Source organism: Pantherophis guttatus, chromosome 5 (genome assembly GCF_059756535.1).
Source record: "Pantherophis guttatus breed Tessera chromosome 5, ASM5975653v1, whole genome shotgun sequence".
In the NCBI taxonomy this organism is placed as follows: Eukaryota; Metazoa; Chordata; class Lepidosauria; order Squamata; family Colubridae; genus Pantherophis; species Pantherophis guttatus.
This window is the reverse complement of record NC_142067.1, coordinates 55,365,164-55,385,282: the sequence shown is the minus strand read 5'-3', so window position 1 is coordinate 55,385,282 and position 20,119 is coordinate 55,365,164. Positions and strand designations below refer to the sequence as shown.

At 36.5% G+C, this 20,119-nt stretch overlaps 1 protein-coding gene across 1 annotated transcript; it reads left to right on the top strand.

Moving 5' to 3' along the window:
- The first annotated feature begins 13,793 nt into the window (after positions 1–13,793).
- Positions 13,794–19,233, top strand: LOC132712480 (uncharacterized). Its single transcript, XM_060694104.2, has 6 exons — positions 13,794–13,950; positions 14,400–14,876; positions 15,782–16,290; positions 17,212–17,349; positions 17,648–17,741; positions 18,565–19,233. Exons 2-6 carry the CDS (start codon positions 14,456–14,458, stop codon positions 18,810–18,812), a joined length of 1,410 nt encoding a protein of 469 aa, XP_060550087.2. The 5' UTR covers positions 13,794–13,950; positions 14,400–14,455; the 3' UTR covers positions 18,813–19,233.
- The last annotated feature ends 886 nt before the right edge of the window (positions 19,234–20,119 follow it).

Below are 20,119 nucleotides of genomic sequence, written 5' to 3'. Positions count from 1 at the left end.
TTGAAGGATTACAAAGTGAAGAGATCTGCCCAAAGGTAGAAAAAATATCTAATATGAAAATATAGAAAGACAGACGAACAGGAGAGAAAGGCAAGGGTTGGACTTATTGAAAGAAGAGTTTGATAAATTAAAGACAGAACCATCATTTCTTCCTGCACATCAAGTTCAGCCAAAAGAAAACAACTTTGAAGATGTTGCTATTGAAAAACAGGAAAATGAAGAAGACAAAGAGGCAAAATAAACTGTAACAAATTAATAACAATAATAAAAAACACCACCTATAGGTAAAAAACAGTATGTATTTTTGCATATTTTACATCAGGGTTAGGGTTATTAGATAGTAGATATTAGATAGTTTTAGAACTAGGAGATATTTGAAAGTAATTTCTATAGTTATTATTGTAAATTCATTTGATCATGCTATACAATTCAATATAGCAGATACATCTCTGAATAAATTCTCTAGGTTCAGCTAGTCTCTCGTCCTTTCCCTAGTCCACGGGTGTCAAACTCGTGGGCCGGATGTGCCACGTGATGGCCATGCCCACCCCCAGTTTAGCAAAGGGAGAAAAAGTTGTGATACGACACGTGACGACAACATGTTGTTGCGAGTTTGACACCCCTGCTCTAGTTCATGGTTCTAGTAATCACTCTGGGGCCAAAGAAAGGATGACTACCCTTTCCTTGCTTGAAACAGTTGAAGTGGTAGAAGAAAAGAAATATCGAGGATAACATCACAGACTTTACAGGAATTCTTGGAGGATAACATTAGTCATTAAAGTTGGGATAACAAGCATTGCCCATAATTCTTTTTTTTTTTTTTTGTAAAAAGTTTTACTTTATTTTTATTTTTATTTGATTTTTTTTATTTGATTTTATTTGAATTATATGCCGCCCTTCTCCGGAGACTCAGGGTGGCTTACAATGTGCTAAGCAATAGCCTTCATCCTTTTGTATATTTATACAAAGTCAGCTTATTGCCCCCACAATTGAGTCCTCAATTTACCTACCTTAGAAAGGATGGAAGGCTGAGTCAACCTTGAGCCTGGCGAGATTCGAACCTGCAGTAATTGCAGGCAGCTGGTCTTAATAACAGGGTGCTTTAGACCACTGTACTACCAAGGGCCATTATTTTTTACACATACACACACACAAACATACAATGTATTTTTGCTGATCAGAGTATTTGGCCGGTTAATAAATTCAAACAATTTTTAATCTTTACAACTAAAATTACGTTTCTATACCTCCTTTTTGCCATAGTGTTCATTTTCATCTATTTTTTTTACCAATTTTACCCTTTATTTTCATCTCTAATTTTAACCAGATTCCAATTTTCCCTTCTATTCTATATTAAACCCCTTCTTATTGTCATCTGTTTTTATATCCATCATCAGAATAAATAATTTTATGATGTTACAATTGTTCAATTCTTATAAGAATAGTGAGCCCACTTGTTTTATAACTTACATTTTCTTAAGTCCAACATTTTAATATAATCAGTTACTTATATAAATATCTTTTCCATTTATATATTCAAACACTTAAAGAAAAAGGAAAAAAAAATAAACATGGTTATTCCAATTAGTTTCATTTTCATACATCAAATAAATTCCCCATATGTTCCTCCAAACCACATCTTAATCATTTCTACTTTCATCACAATATACCATTAAAAATATTTCATCTGTTACAATTTCTTTAATTAAATTTAAAAATATTCTGTTATCCTCTACTTGCTTCCCCTATGTATTGTTTCAAATCCTCACTTACTCATTTTTATACACACCACCATAAACCATTAACAATATTTCAATTATTACATTTTAAACTTATTCATATTTCTCCAAAAAGAGAAAAAAACCAAAACTCATCATTATCTAGATTTCAAAAGTATAAATGATAATATTTCAATTATTGTACAATTCATTTCACCATCACATACTTTACCATTATTTCTTGCTACAATTCACATTTCAGTTCTAAATGTATACTTCAAATTCCTCTTTCATTTATTTCTCCTTTTCTCCCTTTTCAATTTTATTTTGACCTTTTTCTTTCCCCTTCTTTCCTGCACTTTAAAATCCTGATCCCTCCTATTTTGTCCTATGTTTCCCATTGTTCCCTCTCTCTTTTCTCTTTTTTTAATTTCATCACTGTTTAGCCCGATATTGTCCTTCTGTATATCAAAGTTCTGGATTCTTCTCTTCTGCCTTATATTTCCTATTGTTTTCCACCCAGACTTTACAGGAATTCTTGGAGGATAACATTAGTCATTAAATTTGGGATAAGAAGCATTGCCCATAATTCTGTCAACACAAGTCAAGCCCCATTTGATGGCATCTAATTAACAAACTGACAGCCAGTTTGCTGAACTGGTTAAGGCATCCATAAGGAAACCACAGATTGTAGGTTATAGCTTTGCCTTGGATATGAAGCTAGCTGGCTGACCTTGAGCCAGTCATTTCTCTCAGTCCTAAAACGGAGGCAATGGCAAACCATTCCTGAAAATCCTTGCCAAGAAAACTTCAGGGATTGTCCAGGAAATCTCTGAGAATTGGACATGATTGGATGAAATAAAAATAACAATTATGGCTCTCCTGATGTGAGGACATTCCAGTAAATCTTCTTTAAGCATGTTTCTACCTGGCCTCACTTGAACCTTGAGTCAGACAGTGGCTAAGGCAGTGAAGTATGGATAGGTAGTCTGCTACTAGACTGTTTTTATGGTTGCCTGATCCAATCTTCAGTCATGCCCTGCAAACAAGTGAGTTGCATTGATGCAAATGAAGGGGGCACCTGCAATGATGTGTTTGGAGTTAGCAATCTTGTGACTCCTAATGGCTTTGTCAATATGGTCCCGGCTGATCCCTTTTCTCCTTTAAAAAAAAAGATCTTATGGATGGGCAGTTGATGGATTTGCTACATGGCTCTATGGGTAGTATGGCCAACAGAATGTTCAGAAAGCATCACAAAAGAATTCTAAAAAGCTGTCAGTATGTCAGTTGGTAAGTTTTGAAGAGGGCGACCAGCAGCAAGGTAGATGGACTTGCTTGCAGGAGTGAAGAATGTGTTGTTGGAGGACCTGAAGGACAAAATTACGAACAGATGAATAGGAGGGAAATCTATCTATGTGGTTGCTAAAAATTGAAATTGTAATCAATCAAAAATCCTTTTTTCTTCTAATTTATCACCTTGCCAAATGATCAGTTCTGAATAATGTGAAAAAATCTATTTTTCTAAAGATTTTCGCTGAACATGTATTTTACCATTCTTTCGATCCTGTATAAATGTACACCCTCCATAAATTTACCACAGACCAAATTTCATTCCACTCAGTAGAACCCACACTAATGTAGGCATGCATATCTTTACATACTTTTTTGGTAGGATTGATATTTACCCTGTGCTAAATATAATTTTTTTTTTTTTGCTTTAATTTATATGCCGCCCTTCTCCGGAGATTCAGGGCGGCTTACAATGCGTTAAGCAATAGCCTTCATACTTTTGTATATTTATACAAAGTCAGCTTACTGCCCCCACAATCTGGATCCTCATTTTACCTACCTTTGAAAGGATGGAAGGCTGAGTCAACCTTGAGCCTGGTGAGATTTGAACTTGCAGTAATTGCAAGCAGCAGATGTTAATAACAGTGCTTTAGTCCACTGTACTACAGGCTCTTGCTAAAGGCTCTAAAAATTGTGGGTTTAGTTCCTTGCTATTTGATTAAATCAGGGAAAAGGAGCTCGTCCTCTTTCACAGTCCTGGATTGAGGAGTATTATGCTAAATAGAAAAACAGAATTTATGGAACGACTGGAGTGAGGAGTGTGAAAGAAACTGGAGATGATGTAATTATGAAAACGCCTCCCTAACATCTGCCATTTTACCTTTTCCTTCCATTCAACTTTGCCCTACAAGTCCCATGATGCTCAGAGAAGAAGTTATCTAGTTGCCGTAATAGCAAAGATCTAAACAGCCACTTCTTTGCCAATGAAGCCAAAGAACTGGTAATGTGAATAAACGGACTTTGGATAGAAGCCTCTTCCTGGGCATCATATGGAGGCAGTTTAAACCCTGGGCGCTTGGCGGGTGCTTCGACTTCTGTTCTCTGGGCAGTCAAGGAGTGCTTCGTTTGGGTTGTGGGTAAGCAAAGATAGCAACAGTTAAGGGGAAGCAAAAACACATGGAAGATAAAGGTTTGGTGGAAGAGCTCCTCCAAGGGACACAGAAAACGAAGCAGCTACTTTTCCCTTCCAATTAAATTGTGTTGCCAACTTCCGTTATGTCCCGCTGCCAGTCAGCAAAGTAGGCATTCATACCACTGAAGCATTATCCATGGACATAATTACATGGCTCGCTGAAACCGTGTGATTCTTATAATACATTTTCCTGTCACGCATATTTAATTACATAACTAAATAACTGAAGTCAGAAATACCCCAAAACATTAAATATTCATAAATATTGTACAACAAAGGAATTGTTAGAAACAATTTTTATTGATTTTTTCTTTTTTCTATTCTGTCTGTGTGTATGTTTTTTAAAAACATATAGCGATGATTTTGGCACTTAGCACAGAGACTCAGATCTTTTTCCATATTGTTAAAATAATTTAATGTACTGTTTTTATAGTTCATTTCTCATCAATGATAACTGAGCACTAACTACACAATCTCTGCCTCAATTAGTTTTTTCCCTTTTCTCCTGTCATTTGTTTATTCATTCCTTTTTTATTTATTTTAAAAGAAGTGAAACTTCTTTTTCACTTCTTTTTTTTTAAATTTTCTTTTAAATATATATTTAAATATATGTTGGGCTTAGAACCTTCTTTCCAACTGCTTTGTCCTTTGTCTTTCTCATAATTGCCTGGGTCATATTTTTTTATCTGCATGCGAATTTATTTCAGCAATGGGGACTAATCTTTTCTTCTTTTCTATCTCTCCACTCTAAAAACCTCAGACTATTTTTTTATTTTGCTATATTTATTCCTCCTTTCATCCATTTTCATTTTTCATTACTCTCTATTCTACCCCTCTTTTTTCCTTAAGGAGTACATGCTGTACATGTATATATGATACATATGTATCATGCAGTTTTTCTCTCCTTAAATTCTTCCAGAAATTAAGAATTCTGCAGAATTTATATTGCAACACATAGTCAATCTTTTGCCCTCCTGCACAAACACTGCCAGTATTCACGTTACCAAATCTTGAAGCCCTTGAATGAACTCAGGGCTCTGTAGTCATTGCATTCTGTGAATGAGAATACTAAGAAAAAAGCATATTAATTAATAAACACATCAATTCTTCAAGAAGCGAATAATATAATGGAAAGGATCAAAATTGTGGTGATCTTTTTTGTTACAGAATCAGAATAAACAACTTTTAAACCTTTGAGATCAAGCCTTAAGTAAATCTTTACATTGTGCATTGTTTCTTTGTCTGACTACAGTGCCTTTTCCTTTCGGAAATTTAAAGTAAAATTGACCGTCTTCCCTGCCATTGGTGGAATGATGGCTTCTGATCATACAGCCCTTCATCATACTGTCCAAGAGGATAAAATATGTGGACAATGTAGAAAAAGTGGAAGCTCAAACGATTCTCCAGGTAGGCTTAGTAAGAGCACCAACAACAGTCAAGACAGTAGATGTGGCAAAAGTTCCAGCCAGTCTGGAAGTGCTTCATTTAACTATTCCAATGATTTTCTTGATAACACTTCAAGAACAGCTGTCAATGGCAGCAAGAACACCATTTCTTCCGAAGAGAACGACTGTGGAACTTCTAAGAAGAACTATTACAAAGATTTTCACTCAGATTCCTCTGAAACATCCATAAGTGAAGAGAGTGGCAGCTACATCATCCCATCGCCCCAGAAACTAGAAACTAAAGAGAGGAATTTACCAGAAAAGAAAAAGAAAAATGATGTCCATACAAAAGGTAAGAAGGCAGTTTGTCACCTTGAACACTACTTCATTCACTGTGGTTGGCAGATTTCAATCAAACTAATGGCAGCTAAGCCTTTGGTGAAAATCAAGCAGTTGTCCTATAACTCCACTTTTGCTGAGCTACCCTGACACTTCTACACTGTAGAAAGTACACTATATTATTAGAAGTCATATGAATGTTATTAAGCTCATTTTAACTGTATGTACTTCACTGATTAATTAATTAGGGACACGGTGGCTCAGTGGCTAAGATGCTGAGCTTGTTGATCGAAAGGTCGGCAGTTTAGTGGTTCAAATCCCTAGTGCCACATAACAGGGTGAGCTCCCGTTAATTGTCCCAGCTTCTGCCAACCTAGCAGTTCGAAAGCACGTAAAAAATGCAAGTACAAAAATAGGGACCACTTTTGGTGGGAAGCTAACAACATTCCATGCGCCTATGGCGTTTAGTCATGCCGTCCACATGACCACGGAGATATCTTCGGACAGTGCTGGCTCTTTTCGGCTTTGAAATGGAGATGAGGACCGCCTCAGAGTTGAGAACGACTCACACGTATGTGCAAGGGGAACCTTTATCTTTACCTTACTCCATTAATATATTAATGTACTTTCAACACCCTCAGTCAGTAATTTCTCTCTCGATGTAAGGGAAGTTGTGTTGATGGATGTAGTTCACCAGTTATCATGGTCATACAGATGTCAGTGTAACATGGTTTCAATAAATAAGCTAAGGGACAGGAAGTATGGTCCTGTAGCTAAAAAAAAGATTTGACAATTTTGAGCGGTCATTCTTTCATTCTTTTTGAGTTGATTACTTTCACTATTTTATCATTATTTGAATATGGTGGCTATGTTTGGGTGTGTGTATATATATCTATCCATCTGTCTTAGGCAGTTTGGTATAGTAGTTAGGGTGCTGGGCTAGCAATCCTGCTTTAGGTATGTCTGGCTGAGGAATACTAGGAGCTGAAGTCAATGCATCTTAAAGCTCTCTAAATACTGTCTTAGCATATTATGTGAGTATAGCAGTTATGTCTTGTCTCCTCCTCCTCCACCATCTCCCCCTCCCTTACAGTATAGCTTGTAATGTTGGTATATTAAATAAATAATACTCTTTTGCTAAGTATTGCAATATATAAAATTTAATGTTCTTTTATTCTATTTCTCGACCATACTGACCTTGATTTAAGGATTGGAGAAGGGTATTTCTTCCACCAATAAAAAGAAATTAAAAGTATGTATTGTAACTGGATCTCTATTTCTTTTCTCCTTAATCTGCATAACAGATTGTGAGCATCATCATCTTTCTGGAAACATTTGATAAAATTTCAGTTGCCTTCCTCTAATTTCTAATTCAATATTGTATGATTGCAAATCTTGAATAATCTTATTGATGGTTTATTTCTAATGTGTTTAGGATTTGGAAAAACAGCTGTCATTGAATACTGCTTCTTTTATTTTTTTATTTTTTTTTATTGAAAAAGTTTTACAAATACATTTTTCCCCCTTTCCCCCTCTCCTTTCCCTCCCTAGCCCTCCCTTACCCCTGCCCACCCCCCATGGCTTCTCCAGGATGAAATCCAAATCCAAATCATGTTATATAATACTTTACCGCCCATCTATTCAACCCCCTGTGTGTTATACATTTCTTCCTGACATTCTAGTATACTATCCCCTGTAAACTATACATTTCTAGACAACAGTCATCTAAGAATTATCTGGTACTTCCTAGTTTAGTATTTATTCTACACATAATCTATCCATATCCTCCTCTCCCTTACATAAATCTCTTGTGTCCGGTCTTTTATATATGCTAATAACTTCACCATTTCTGCGAGACTGGCCACCTTCAAAGTCCATTCTTCAATAACATCTCTTTTCCAATATAACCTAACCTATCACCATATACCATATCAGTTTTGTTTCACCCACTTTCCCGCAGGTCCACCATATATAATTATTTATAAAATCTAAACAATCACATCAGATCCTTCTTCCAACAGTGTATTTAGTGTCTTTAGTTGCCATCTGCCTCCATCATTGAAGAGTACTTTTATGTATAAACCCCCTCCGATTGACTTTATATTTATATTCCATATGATATCTTCCGCAAAGTCTTTCATCTAGATTATTAATTCCATCGACCATGTTAGGGTGACAACCAGATCAACTGCAAGTGCCCTTGTTCCGTAGTCCTCTTGCCTCATGATTATTCCCTTCAACATACACATAATCCATCTTTCTTAAAATCTATAATAGAAAGTTCCAATTCACTCACTTACAGGCCTTCTCCACATGCTTAAACACCAGCACTGCAGGGATCTGTTTATTCTTCTCAAGATAGTCCAATAAGTCTATAATTTGCCTCACATTATCTTTCATATATCTGCCTTCTATAAGTCCTGCATAAACATAAATTGGTTCTTAGAAAACTGGCATTGGTCTGTTGGGTAATAATTTTACAAAAATTTTATAATCCATATTCAAAAAAAAGTATTAGTCTAAAACTTTCTAGTTTTGTGGAACCTGCCTTTTTTCTTGCCTTGTGCTGGCTTGAACCTCTGCTGTTGTTGTTTTTCTGGAATTTGTTTGTATGCTGTTCGAGTTGTATGCTGATCTTTAACTTTGCAGGACATCAGATCAAGATCCAAAGCCACTTCTCTTATGTTTTTAAGTGATCCACCTAAAACCTTTAGAGGATGATCCGAGCACGGGTCATCCAAAGAGCCCCCTGTGATTCCTTGTATTTCCATTGGCTCCACATCCATCTGCTTCCACTGGGCTTCAATCTTTTGTTCAATTTGCTTTTCTTTATCTCCCTCCTGTATTCCTGATGCTGACAATATACATGGAGATGTTGAGCCAGTTTTAAAAACATTGCGATAAAATTCTTCCACTTTTTCAACGGTATTTAATCGGTATCTTTCTCCTTGATACGTCAGTCTTATGCCAACTGGGACATCCCATCTATATGGAATCTGTTGTTTCTTTAGTTCAGTCACCAAAAATCCAAAGTCTTTTCTGTCTTTTAGCATCTTAGGCGGCAACTCTTTGTAAATCCCAATCTGCCTTCCATCCACTTGTAAGGTAGAAACAAAAGATTTTTGCAAGATGTCATTTCTTATTCTTTTATCTGTAAAGTATATCACTACATCTCTGGGCAATTGCCTTTGCCTTGCTACCCAAGAATTCACTCTATAAATCTTGTCAATTTTTGACAAAACCTCTTCAGAGCTAACCTTTAACATCACAGCCAAAGCATCAGCACAAATCCTTCTCAAATCTCTGTTGTTTTCCTTTATCCCCCTCAGTCTTACAGCAGATTCCATAAATTTGAGTTGCATCATTGTTACTTCATTTTCAATCCTTTGCATTTTATTGTCCACATTATAGATCTTATGATCAATTTCCTTCATTTTAGACGCTACTTCTAAACTGAATTCTTCCATCTTTTTATCAATCTGGATAATTACTTCTGAGAAGCCAGTCAGGACTGTCAAAATATGTCGTTTCATCTTATCATACTTTTCTTGAACCAACTCCTTGGTTTCCTGTTGAAATTTCTGAAACTTCTGATCCATAGCCACCGCCTGTCTCATCAAAGCCGCAGTAATAAATTCCTTCAAGTCTTTAAAATTCTGGCTTTGAATCTGCAAGCTTGGAGACTGCTCTTGTGACTTATAAATAGGGGAGCCGCCCCAACCAGCTTTATTATCTAGCTTTAAAGCCATGCTGCCACGCAGACCATTTCTTTTTAAGAAGAAAATCTTCTCTCCCTTTTTTCCAGCATAAAATCCTCTCACAGTTAATCAAGTTTCTAAGGAGATAGAACATAAGAAAAAAAAACTTTTCCCTTCTCTTGTAACCAGCGCTGTTATTTTAGATACTTTGTAGCATACTGAAACAGTCAGGCAAATCCACTTTCGCTTTCAGCTTTTTTTTTTTCTTTACAAGCAGCTAAAGCCAGACGCCATTTTAAACTTTCACTCTTTCTTCATTCTTAAATCCAATCACAGGGCTAATATATATACTTGCGGTTTTGGATTCCAGATCCGGATTTCACCCTGTTTATTTTGATAAATCACTAATTACATTGGTTGCGTCGTCTAGCTCTGCAACAAGCAGAGTTCCCCCGGTGCCCGGAGCCTCGGCGAGCTGGATAGGGAGCCTCATCCTGCTTCCTCCCCAGAGGCAAAAAAAAAAAAAACAATCTGGGGACATCGTAGGGGCTCTACCTGCTCTCGCCGGCTCTCCTCACTCTTCTTCACAGAAACGGAGTTTTTTCGAGCCGCCTCTCAGCTGTGGAGGCGGCTCTTTACGGGCGGCGGGGCTGACGACAGCGGCCGGAACTGGAAGCCAATACTGCTTCTTTTAGACACCAGTTAGCAGTTGAGAAAAAGAAGACTATTGAAGCTTGGTCGATGACAGCAAATTTGCACGTAGAAATCGAGTCGCTGAAGCTCAAACTTAAGGTATTTAGATGCTTAAATCATATTTTTCTTACCACAGAAGGAATCCAAGATGCTATTCACTAAATGCTGATTTGACATAAGCCTATTTTTTTCTGTGGATTTTTCTTTCCGCCTCTAACTATATAAACTGTAGATTGGATAAATGTATTAATGTATGTTAGGCTTTTTGCACACTAACATTTCTAGGAACAGATAGTACTTGAAAAGTGTCTCCTAACATGAAAATAGCATGCATTTTAAACATGTTACTCAAGGCCTGTATTGATAGAAAATTAAGGGGGGGGGGGAACTGGTCAAAACTTTCACAGTTCCAGAAAAAAAATGATATTTATCCTTCAGAATCTTTAAAAAAGGAAGCATTGGCCAAATGATGCCTAAGCAAATATTTAAAATACAGATAAATAAAATGAGATACTGGAGAGAGTTACACCGTGAAACATGGGATCTCTGAAGAACATACATTAATACAATAAACTATATTATCAACATAAATTTAATAATGCATATCTTTAGGAAAGAGAACTAAGCATTACAAATATTTATGCACACCGGATGCGCAAAAGTCAGCCAGAGAAAGCCAATTCAACGTTCTTCTCCAAAAGGTAGAACAGAGTTTGTTTCATACTATAATAATAAAAATATAATTCATTGACGTCAAAAAATATTTCAAATCCTTGCTCTATTTTCTCTTTTAAAAATGGCAATACTACATTTTGTGAACTCTTTAATTAGTAGTCATTAGTGCTAATTAAACAGGATCATTTTCATCCTTCTCTCTAGATGGGAGAGATAAGGGGAGAAGAGTAGAATTAGTGAGGAGAGTGTATTTCTAACCCCTTCCTTCAACTCTGAATTTATGAATGAAATACAGGAGTGGTTTATCATTGCCTTGTCCCGTGCAGTATGAAATAATCCCCTTGCATTTGCCACTGAAGGGATTACCTAACATCTTCCTATCATGCTGTTCCTATCCAATATACACAATCCTCAAATTATGACTGTAATGGAGCTCAGAATTTTCATCATAAGTTATGATGGTAGTAAATCAAGGCACCCACATGATCAACCTGATTTTAAAACTTTTTTTGTGCTGTTTATTAAACGAATGTCTCAATTGTAAAGCAAATGATTATTAAGATTAAAAAGATCTTTAAGGAAACATTGTGGTTGTTAAGCAAGGCAATGAATTTTATGGCCATTTTTGCCAGAAACTGGCTTAAAAGGCTAGTTACAAGCAACAAAATACAGCAATTCGCCATAAAGAGGGTCATGTGACAGTGTGGGGGGGGAACGGGACAGCATCAGAACTCTGGAACTGGGTTATAAATACTTTGGGATGAATATCGTAACTCTGAATGCAATGCAATTGTTCGTTTTGTGAGGAATATGTGAGAAAATTTACATCAGGGTTATCCTTCAACAGGTCCCTTAATCAACCCCAAAATAACATGCAGCAGAAGACCAAGGAACAGGCAACAGGGTGAAATAACCAACTTTATAGAAGATTCTGTCACCAATTATGAGCCCTCATTTGCCAGATTTCCAAAGGAAAGACAAAAAGACACTTCTTCAACTCCCGGTGAAGAAAACAGTCACAAGATACCACCTGGGGAAAAAAAGGCTTCGTTTGGAAAAATTGTTTGGGCCAAACTGCATTTTAAATACCAAACGATGGCTTGCATTATTTGATTCCAGTCAAGCTCATAGAACTAATAGATATCAGATAGTATTAGGACTAGGACATATTAGGTAGTCGATATTAGTGTTAGAAGTAGGATATATTTGATCGTAGATATTAAATCGTTTAGAACTAAGTGATGTTAGATAGTTAATGTTAGCATTAGAACTAAATGATGTTAGATTACTATTAAAATTAGGCGATATTGGATAGTAGATATGAGTTAGTATTAGAACTAAGCAATATTAAATAGTAGATATTAATATTAGAAAAAAGATATATTAGATAATAGATATTAGTATTAGAGCTAGGATATATTAGATAATAGATTTTAAATAGTGCCATCTCTGGCAAACTTAAGGGTTTTTGGAAGCGATGCATGGGTGCATATTCCAAGAGCAAGGTCAGCCAAAGGCTAGAAAGCTCAAGTTTACAGGCTATGAGCCTGGCTCAAAGAGCTATTGATTTAGCGATGGGAGCAAAAGAATAGTCATTTCCAGGTCTGCTAGCATTGCAGAGCAAAATTGGAAAAGAATTGATGCAAGTTTTTGGAATGATCCACTTAGTGACGGTAACTCACTTAGTGATAGTGTCAGTGTTCAGGGAGGAGAAACTAAAAGAGAGCAAGAAAAGGAGTCAGGAGAAGATGATGACTCGGATATGAAGCAAGAGCGGGTTGAAACACAAGAGCAGTCAATGCCATGCAGGTCAGAGTGATGGAACCACCTGACAGGTGTTCTGCTAATGAAATTTGGGCGAGGACAAAAGTGAAGCCTGTGATCAAGAGATATCTCCGTCTGAAATAGGGAGCTTGTTATATCTGTCACAGTGGTCCAGACCCGACATAGCTTGTGCAGTAAGCATCTTAATTCACTTTACTGCTGCTCCAATGCAATTGCACTGCATGGGTATAAAAAGAGTTCTCAGGTATTTGAAGGGAACTGTGAACTTGGGTCTTCAAATACAGGTCTCTGAAGAATTGAAATTACAATGTTATGTTGACAGTGATTATGCCAATGATGTAAAACCCAGAAAATCTAATTCTGGGATTGTGGTATTGTTTGGAGGCACTTTAATTGGTCAGAAGTTCAGAAAACAAATAACTGTAGCCATATCTATGGCAGAGGCAGAATTTATTGCTCTGTCACCTTGCCAGATTAAAAGTTCTGAAAAACGTGAAAAATTCTTTTTTTTTATCGTAGATTGCCCAATTAAGTGTTCCTTTAACATATATTTGACTATTCTTTCTATCCTGTATAAATTTATACCTTTCATAAATTTACCCCAGAACAAATTTCATTGTATTGGGTGGAACCTACACTAACATAAGCATGCATATCTTTACATGCTTTGTTTTGGCTTGCCTGATAGGACAGATATTTCCCAGCACAAAATATAATATTTCTAAAATCCTCTAAAAATTGTGGGTTTACTTCTCTTTGTTTTTTTATTAAATCACGGAAAAGGAGCTCGTCCTCTTTCACAGCCCCAGATTGAGGAGTGTTTTGCTCAGTAGAAAAACATAATTTATGGAATGAGGAGTGTGAAGGAAACTGGAGATGATGGAATGATGAAAACACCTCCCTAACATCTGCCATTTTACCTTTTCCTTCCATTCAACTTTGCCCTACAAGTCCCATGATGCTCAGAGACGAAGTTCTCTAGTTGCCATAGTAGCAAAGATCTAAACAGCCACTTCTTTGCCAACGAAGCCCAAGAACCGGTAACGGAATAAACGGACCTCGGGTAGAAGCCTCTGTCTGGGCATCGTGGGGAGGAAGTTTAAACCCTGCGTGCTTGGCGGGAGCTTCGACTTTTGTTCTCTGGGCAGTCGAGGAGTGCTTGGTTCGGGTTGTGGGTAAGCAAAGAGCAACAATTAAGGGGAAGCAAAAACAGGTGGAAGATAAAGGCCTGCTGGAAGAGCTCCTCTAAGGGACCCGGAAAATGAAGCAGCTACTTTTCCCTTCCAAGTTGAATTGTGTTGCCAACTTCCGTTATGTACTGTTTTTATAGTTCATTTCTCATCAATGGTAACTGAGCCCTAACTGCACAATCTCTGCCTCAATTAGTTTTCTTCCCTTTTCTCCAGGGCTCTGGAGGCATTGCATTCTGTGAATGAGAATGCTAAGAAAGTAGCATATTAATTAATCAACACATCAGTTCTTCGAGAAGTGAATAATATAATGCTAGGAACCAAAATTGTGGTGATCTTTTTGGTACAGAATCAGAGCAAACAACTTTTAAATGTATTGGATGAAGGCTTAAGTAAATGTTTACATCATACATTGTTTCTTTTTCTGACTACAGTGCCATTTCCTTTGGGAAATAAAGTATAATTGATAGACTTCCCTGCCATTGGTGGAATGATGGCTTCTGATCATACAGCCCTTCATCATATTGTCCAAGAGGATAAAACGTCTCGGCAATGCAGAAAAAGAGGAAGCTCAAACGATTCTCCAGGTAGGCTTAGTAAGAGCACCAACAGTCAAGACAGTAGCTGTAGCAAACATTCCAGCAAGCCTGGAAGTGCTCAGTTTACTTACTCTAATGACTTTCATGATAATGCTTCAAGAACAGCTGTCAATGGCAGCAAGAACAGTATTTGTTCAGAAGAGAACATCTGTGGAACGTCTCTGAACTACTATCACGAAGATTTTCACTCGGATGCCTCTGAAACCTCCATAAGTGAAGAGAGTGGCAGCTACATCATCCCATTGCCCGAAACACCAAAAACTAATGAGCGGAATTTACCAGAAAAGAAAAAGAAAAAGGTCCATACAAAAGGTAAGAAGGCAGTTGCTCACTTTGAACACTACTGCATTCGCTGTGGTTGGCAGATTTCAGCCAAACTAATGGCAGCTAAGCCTTTCCTAAAAATGAAGCAGTTGTCCTATAACTCCGCTTTTTCTTAGCTACCCTGACACTTCTATACTCTAGAGACTATACTATCATTTTGGAAACCATTTGAATGTTGATAAAATGTTTAAATTGTATGCAGTTGATTAATATATTAATGTACTGCTTTCCACACCCTGTCCGTAATTCCTCTATCGAGGTAATGGGGCTTGTAGCGATGGATGTAGTTCACCAGTTATCATGGTCATACAGATGTCGGTGTCACATGGTTTCAATAAATAAGCCAAGGGCCAGGGAATAGGTTCCAGTATTAACAAAAAAAAAAGAAAAGAAAAGAAAAGAAAAGAAAAAGTTGGCAAATTTTAATGGTCACACTTCCATTCTTTTCAGTTTATTACATTCATTATTTTATCATTATTTGGATATGGTATGTACGCATGCATATGTATATCTATCCATCTGTCTGTCTAGGCAGTTTGGTATAGTAGTTAGGGTGCTGGCTAGCAATCCTGCTTTAGGCATGTCTGGCTGAGGAATACTAGGAGCTGAAGTCAATGCATCTTAAAGCTCTCTAAATACTGTCTTAGCATATTATGTGAGTATAGCAGTTATGTCTTACGGAAGCTAATATCATGAGAGTTCAGGTATGATTTTTCACAATAGGTCAATCAACCAATAGTTGTAACAGAGATTGTCTCAAGATATTACATAACAGGAAGTGAATCTATGCCGTGAATACATACTTGAGCATTTGGCTCTGAAGCTTATGTAAAATGATCTGATTCTTACTTTGCTCAATCTTATATGCCATCTTGATACTTCTTTTAATGCAGGAGGTAAAATGTTGCCTAAAAAGAAACCTCAGCAAAAGAGCTCATATATTACTGACCATACCATCAATGCCCAGGAGAAAAATAACATGACTTGCCGTCTCTTGTCAGCAAGAGACCATCAAATTAAAGAACTGAAAAACCAAGTGGCTGTTTTGCAGAATAGATTGGAGACCTTTATTACGGAAAATAAAATGTTGAAGCATCTTCAGTCTCAACAGTTAAAAGCAATTACAAAATATGAAAATGCTGAAATTAAGCTGCCTGATCTTTTGGCCACGCAGGCCAATGAAGTGCAGACTCTGAGAGTACTTCTCAGGAAATCTCAGGAAGAAGAGCGCAGGGCTTCCCAGAAGCTAAGAAACGTTGAGGCACAACTCTTAAAAACCACGGATGCCTTGCGGGCACTACAGAAACTTTGTATAGACAAAAAACTTGAAGAGAGAGAAGAACTTCAGCACAAATTAAGATCACTTACCCAAAAACTGGAAGCTAGGGATAAGAAAACTCAGGTAACATGCAACATACATTGCTTAGAACTGCATAGCATCGCTCTGTGAGCAGAATGGGATATTTTTTAAATCAATCAATGAAATTAAAATCTCTAGATATAAAAAAGACATTATTGGAAAAGAGGAATGTAGGAAAACCAGGAGAAGATTAGAGTTAGACAGGTGGAATTATGTATTAAAAGTGGTATGGGCAAGCTAGCTAAGCTAATTACTTATGAATCTTATTTTCACCACACAATCAGAGATGAATGTTGAAAAACACTACCTGGATGTTTTGAGTGGATGTGGTGCAAAACTTCTTGCTCTTCACACTTCCTTCCATTTTTGCATATTTGGCTCAGTTGTATAGAAAATTGAGATTTTGGAAAGAATGACTCTTGCTTTAACTAATCAGATGAAAAAGTCCATCTCTGATGACATGAGCCTAGCCAGCACATTTAAACCTGTATATTAGCTAAACCTACCTTACTTGGCATCATACCAAGGCAAAAATGAAGCAAATTATGGTTTTATTATTATTGAAATGAACAAAATGTTAGTCTTGTCTCCTCCTCCTCCACCATCTCCCCTCCCTTACAGTATAGCTTGTAATGTTGGTATATTAAATAAATAATACTCTTTTGCTAAGTATTGCAATATATAAAATCTGATGTTCTTTTATTCTATTTCTCGACCATACTGACCTTGATTTAAGGATTGGAGAAGGCTATTTCTTCCACCAATAAAAAGAAATTAAAAGTATATATTGTAACTGGATCTCTATTTCTTTTCTCCTTAATCTGCATAACAGATTGTGAGCATCATCATCTTTCTGGAAACATTTGATAAAATTTCAGTTGCCTTCCTCTAATTTCTAATTCAATATTGTATGATTGCAAATCTTGAATAATCTTATTGATGGTTTATTTCTAATGTGTTTAGGATTTGGAAAAGCAGCTGTCATTGAATACTGCTTCTTTTAGACACCAGTTAGCAGTTGAGAGAAAGAAGACTATTGAAGCTCGGTCGATGACAGCAAATTTGCACGTAGAAATCGAGTCGCTGAAGCTCAAACTTAAGGTATTTAAATGCTTAAATCATATTTTTCTTACCACAGAAGGAATCCAAGATGCTATTCACTAAATGCTGATTTGACATAAGCCTATTTTTTTCTGTGGGTTTTTCTTTCAGCCTCTAACTATATAAACTGTAGATTGGATAAATGTATTAATGTACGTTAGGCCTTTTGCACACTAACATTTCTAGGAACAGATAGTACTTGAAAAGTGTCTCCTAACTAAACATATGATCTCTGAAGAACATACATTAATACAATAAACTATATTATCAACATAAATTTAATAATGCATTTCTTTAGGAAAGAGAAAGAGAACTAAGCATTACAAATATTTATGCACACCGGATGCGCAAAGGTCAGCCAGAGAAAGCCGATCCATGTTCTTCTCCAAAAGGTAGAACAGAGTTTGTTTCATACTATAATAATAAAAATATAATTCATTGACGTCAAAAAATATTTCAAATCCTTGCTCTATTTTCTCTTTTAAAAATGGCAATACTACATTTTGTGAACTCTTTAATTAGTAGTCATTAGTGCTGATTAAACAGGATCATTTTCATCCTTCTCTCTAGATGGGAGAGATAAGGGGAGAAGAGTTGAATTAGTGAGGAGAGTGTATTTCTAACCTCTTCCTTCAACTCTGAATTTATGAATGAAATACAGGAGTGATTTATCATTGCCTTGTCCCGTGTAGTATGAAATAATCCCCTTGCATTTGCCACTGAAGGGGTTATCTAACATCTTCCTATCATGCTGTTCCTATCCAATATACACAATCCTCAAATTATGACTGTAATGGAGCTCAGAATTTTCATCATAAGTTGTGATGGTAGTAAATCAAGGCACCCACATGATCAACCTGATTTTAAAACTTTTTTTGTGCTGTTTATTAAACGAATGTCTCAATTGTAAAGCAAATGATTATTAAGATTAAAAAGATCTTTAAGGAAACATTGTGGTTGTTAAGCAAGGCAATGAATTTTATGGCCATTTTTGCCAGAAACTGGCTTAAAAGGCTAGTTACAAGCAACAAAACACAGCAATTCGCCATAAAGAGGGTCATGTGACAGTGGCGGGGGGGGGAACGGTACAGCATCAGAACTCTGGAACTGGGTTATAAATACTTTGGGACGAATATCGTAACTCTGAATGCAATGCAACTGTTGGCTTTGTGAAGAATATGTGAGAAAATTTACATCAGGGTTATCCTTCAACAGGTCCCTTAATCAACCCCAAAATAACATGCAGCAGAAGACCAAGGAACAGGCAACAGGGTGAAATAACCAACTGTATAGAAGATTCTGTCACCAATTATGAGCCCTCATTTGCCAGATTTCCAAAGGAAAGACAAAAAGACACTTCTTCAACTCCCGGTGAAGAAAACAGTCACAAGATACCACCTGGGAAAAAAAGGCTTCGTTTGGAAAAATTGTTTGGGCCAAACTGCATTTTAAATACCAAATGATGGCTTGCATTATTTGATTCCAGTCAAGCTCATAGAACTAATAGATATCAGATAGTATTAGGACTAGGACATATTAGGTAGTCGATATTAGTGTTAGAAGTAGGATATATTTGATCGTAGATATTAGATCGTTTAGAACTAAGTGATGTTAGATAGTTAATGTTAGCATTAGAACTAAATGATGTTAGATTACTATTAAAATTAGGCAATATTAGATAGTAGATATGAGTTAGTATTAGAACTAAGCAATATTAAATAGTAGATATTAATATTAGAACTAGGATATATTAGATAATAGATATTAGTATTAGAGCTAGGATATATTAGATAATAGATTTTGGATGGTATGAGAACTAGGAGATATTAGTAATTTCTGTCGTTATTATTGAAATAAGCAGCACATAAAACTCTATTTTGTGAACTTTCTGAACATTTTTATAAACAATGAACTCTGGTAATTGACATAACGACTAGAAGTATTCAGTGCAGAAACACCTTCTAAACGTGCCCATAAAAATCTAGGGCCATGAGATTCCAAATAACAATTAAAGACCCAGAGGAGACTTCACTTGGTAGCATCCTAATGGCATTAACAATAGTACGGGCAGAGAATGCAAGCAATGGAGAAATAAGGAGAAGGGCAATGGCAATTGAACAACCTCAAACTAGGCAAGTACCATGTATGAGGTAGCACTGTATAAGCAGCAGGCCCAAACGTCCAAAATTAACCATCCTTCGGAGCTGTTCTGTTTGGTTTTTTTTTAATGCAGCAGAGATGTTAAAAGTCCAATGTCAATATGCATGTCCAACAAAAATGATCATTATGTGGGGGGACTTGCGATATACACAAGAAGTATAGATCTTCCTGAGTCATCCTAGTGACTAAGAAATAAGATGCATCTAGAAAAAAAACTCCCAGCAAAAAAGGATGCCCTCCATAGGCAGAAATGTGCCCAAATTTACAATAAGGTTTGAGGGCATTTGAATAAAACAAAAATTAGCCTTCAAAGTCAATAGGTGACTGGTGTAATATTGGATGTCTAATTGACCCTATTCCATGCTATTCCTCTGTGCTATGGAGCAAGAAATCCTTTTCTAGAAAGAAACTAAATAGAAGGTCAATTATCCCATAAGTTACTACCCTCCCAATCTGCGACACCCAGTCTTCCGCAAGTATTCCCTGGAGATTCACTTGATGGGGTTTCTCTAAGGTGTAGCTTACTTATAGGTCCATTTTAAATACATGGAACATTGACAATAAATACACGTAAGCAATGAAATCATACATACAGATACCGAAATGTCCA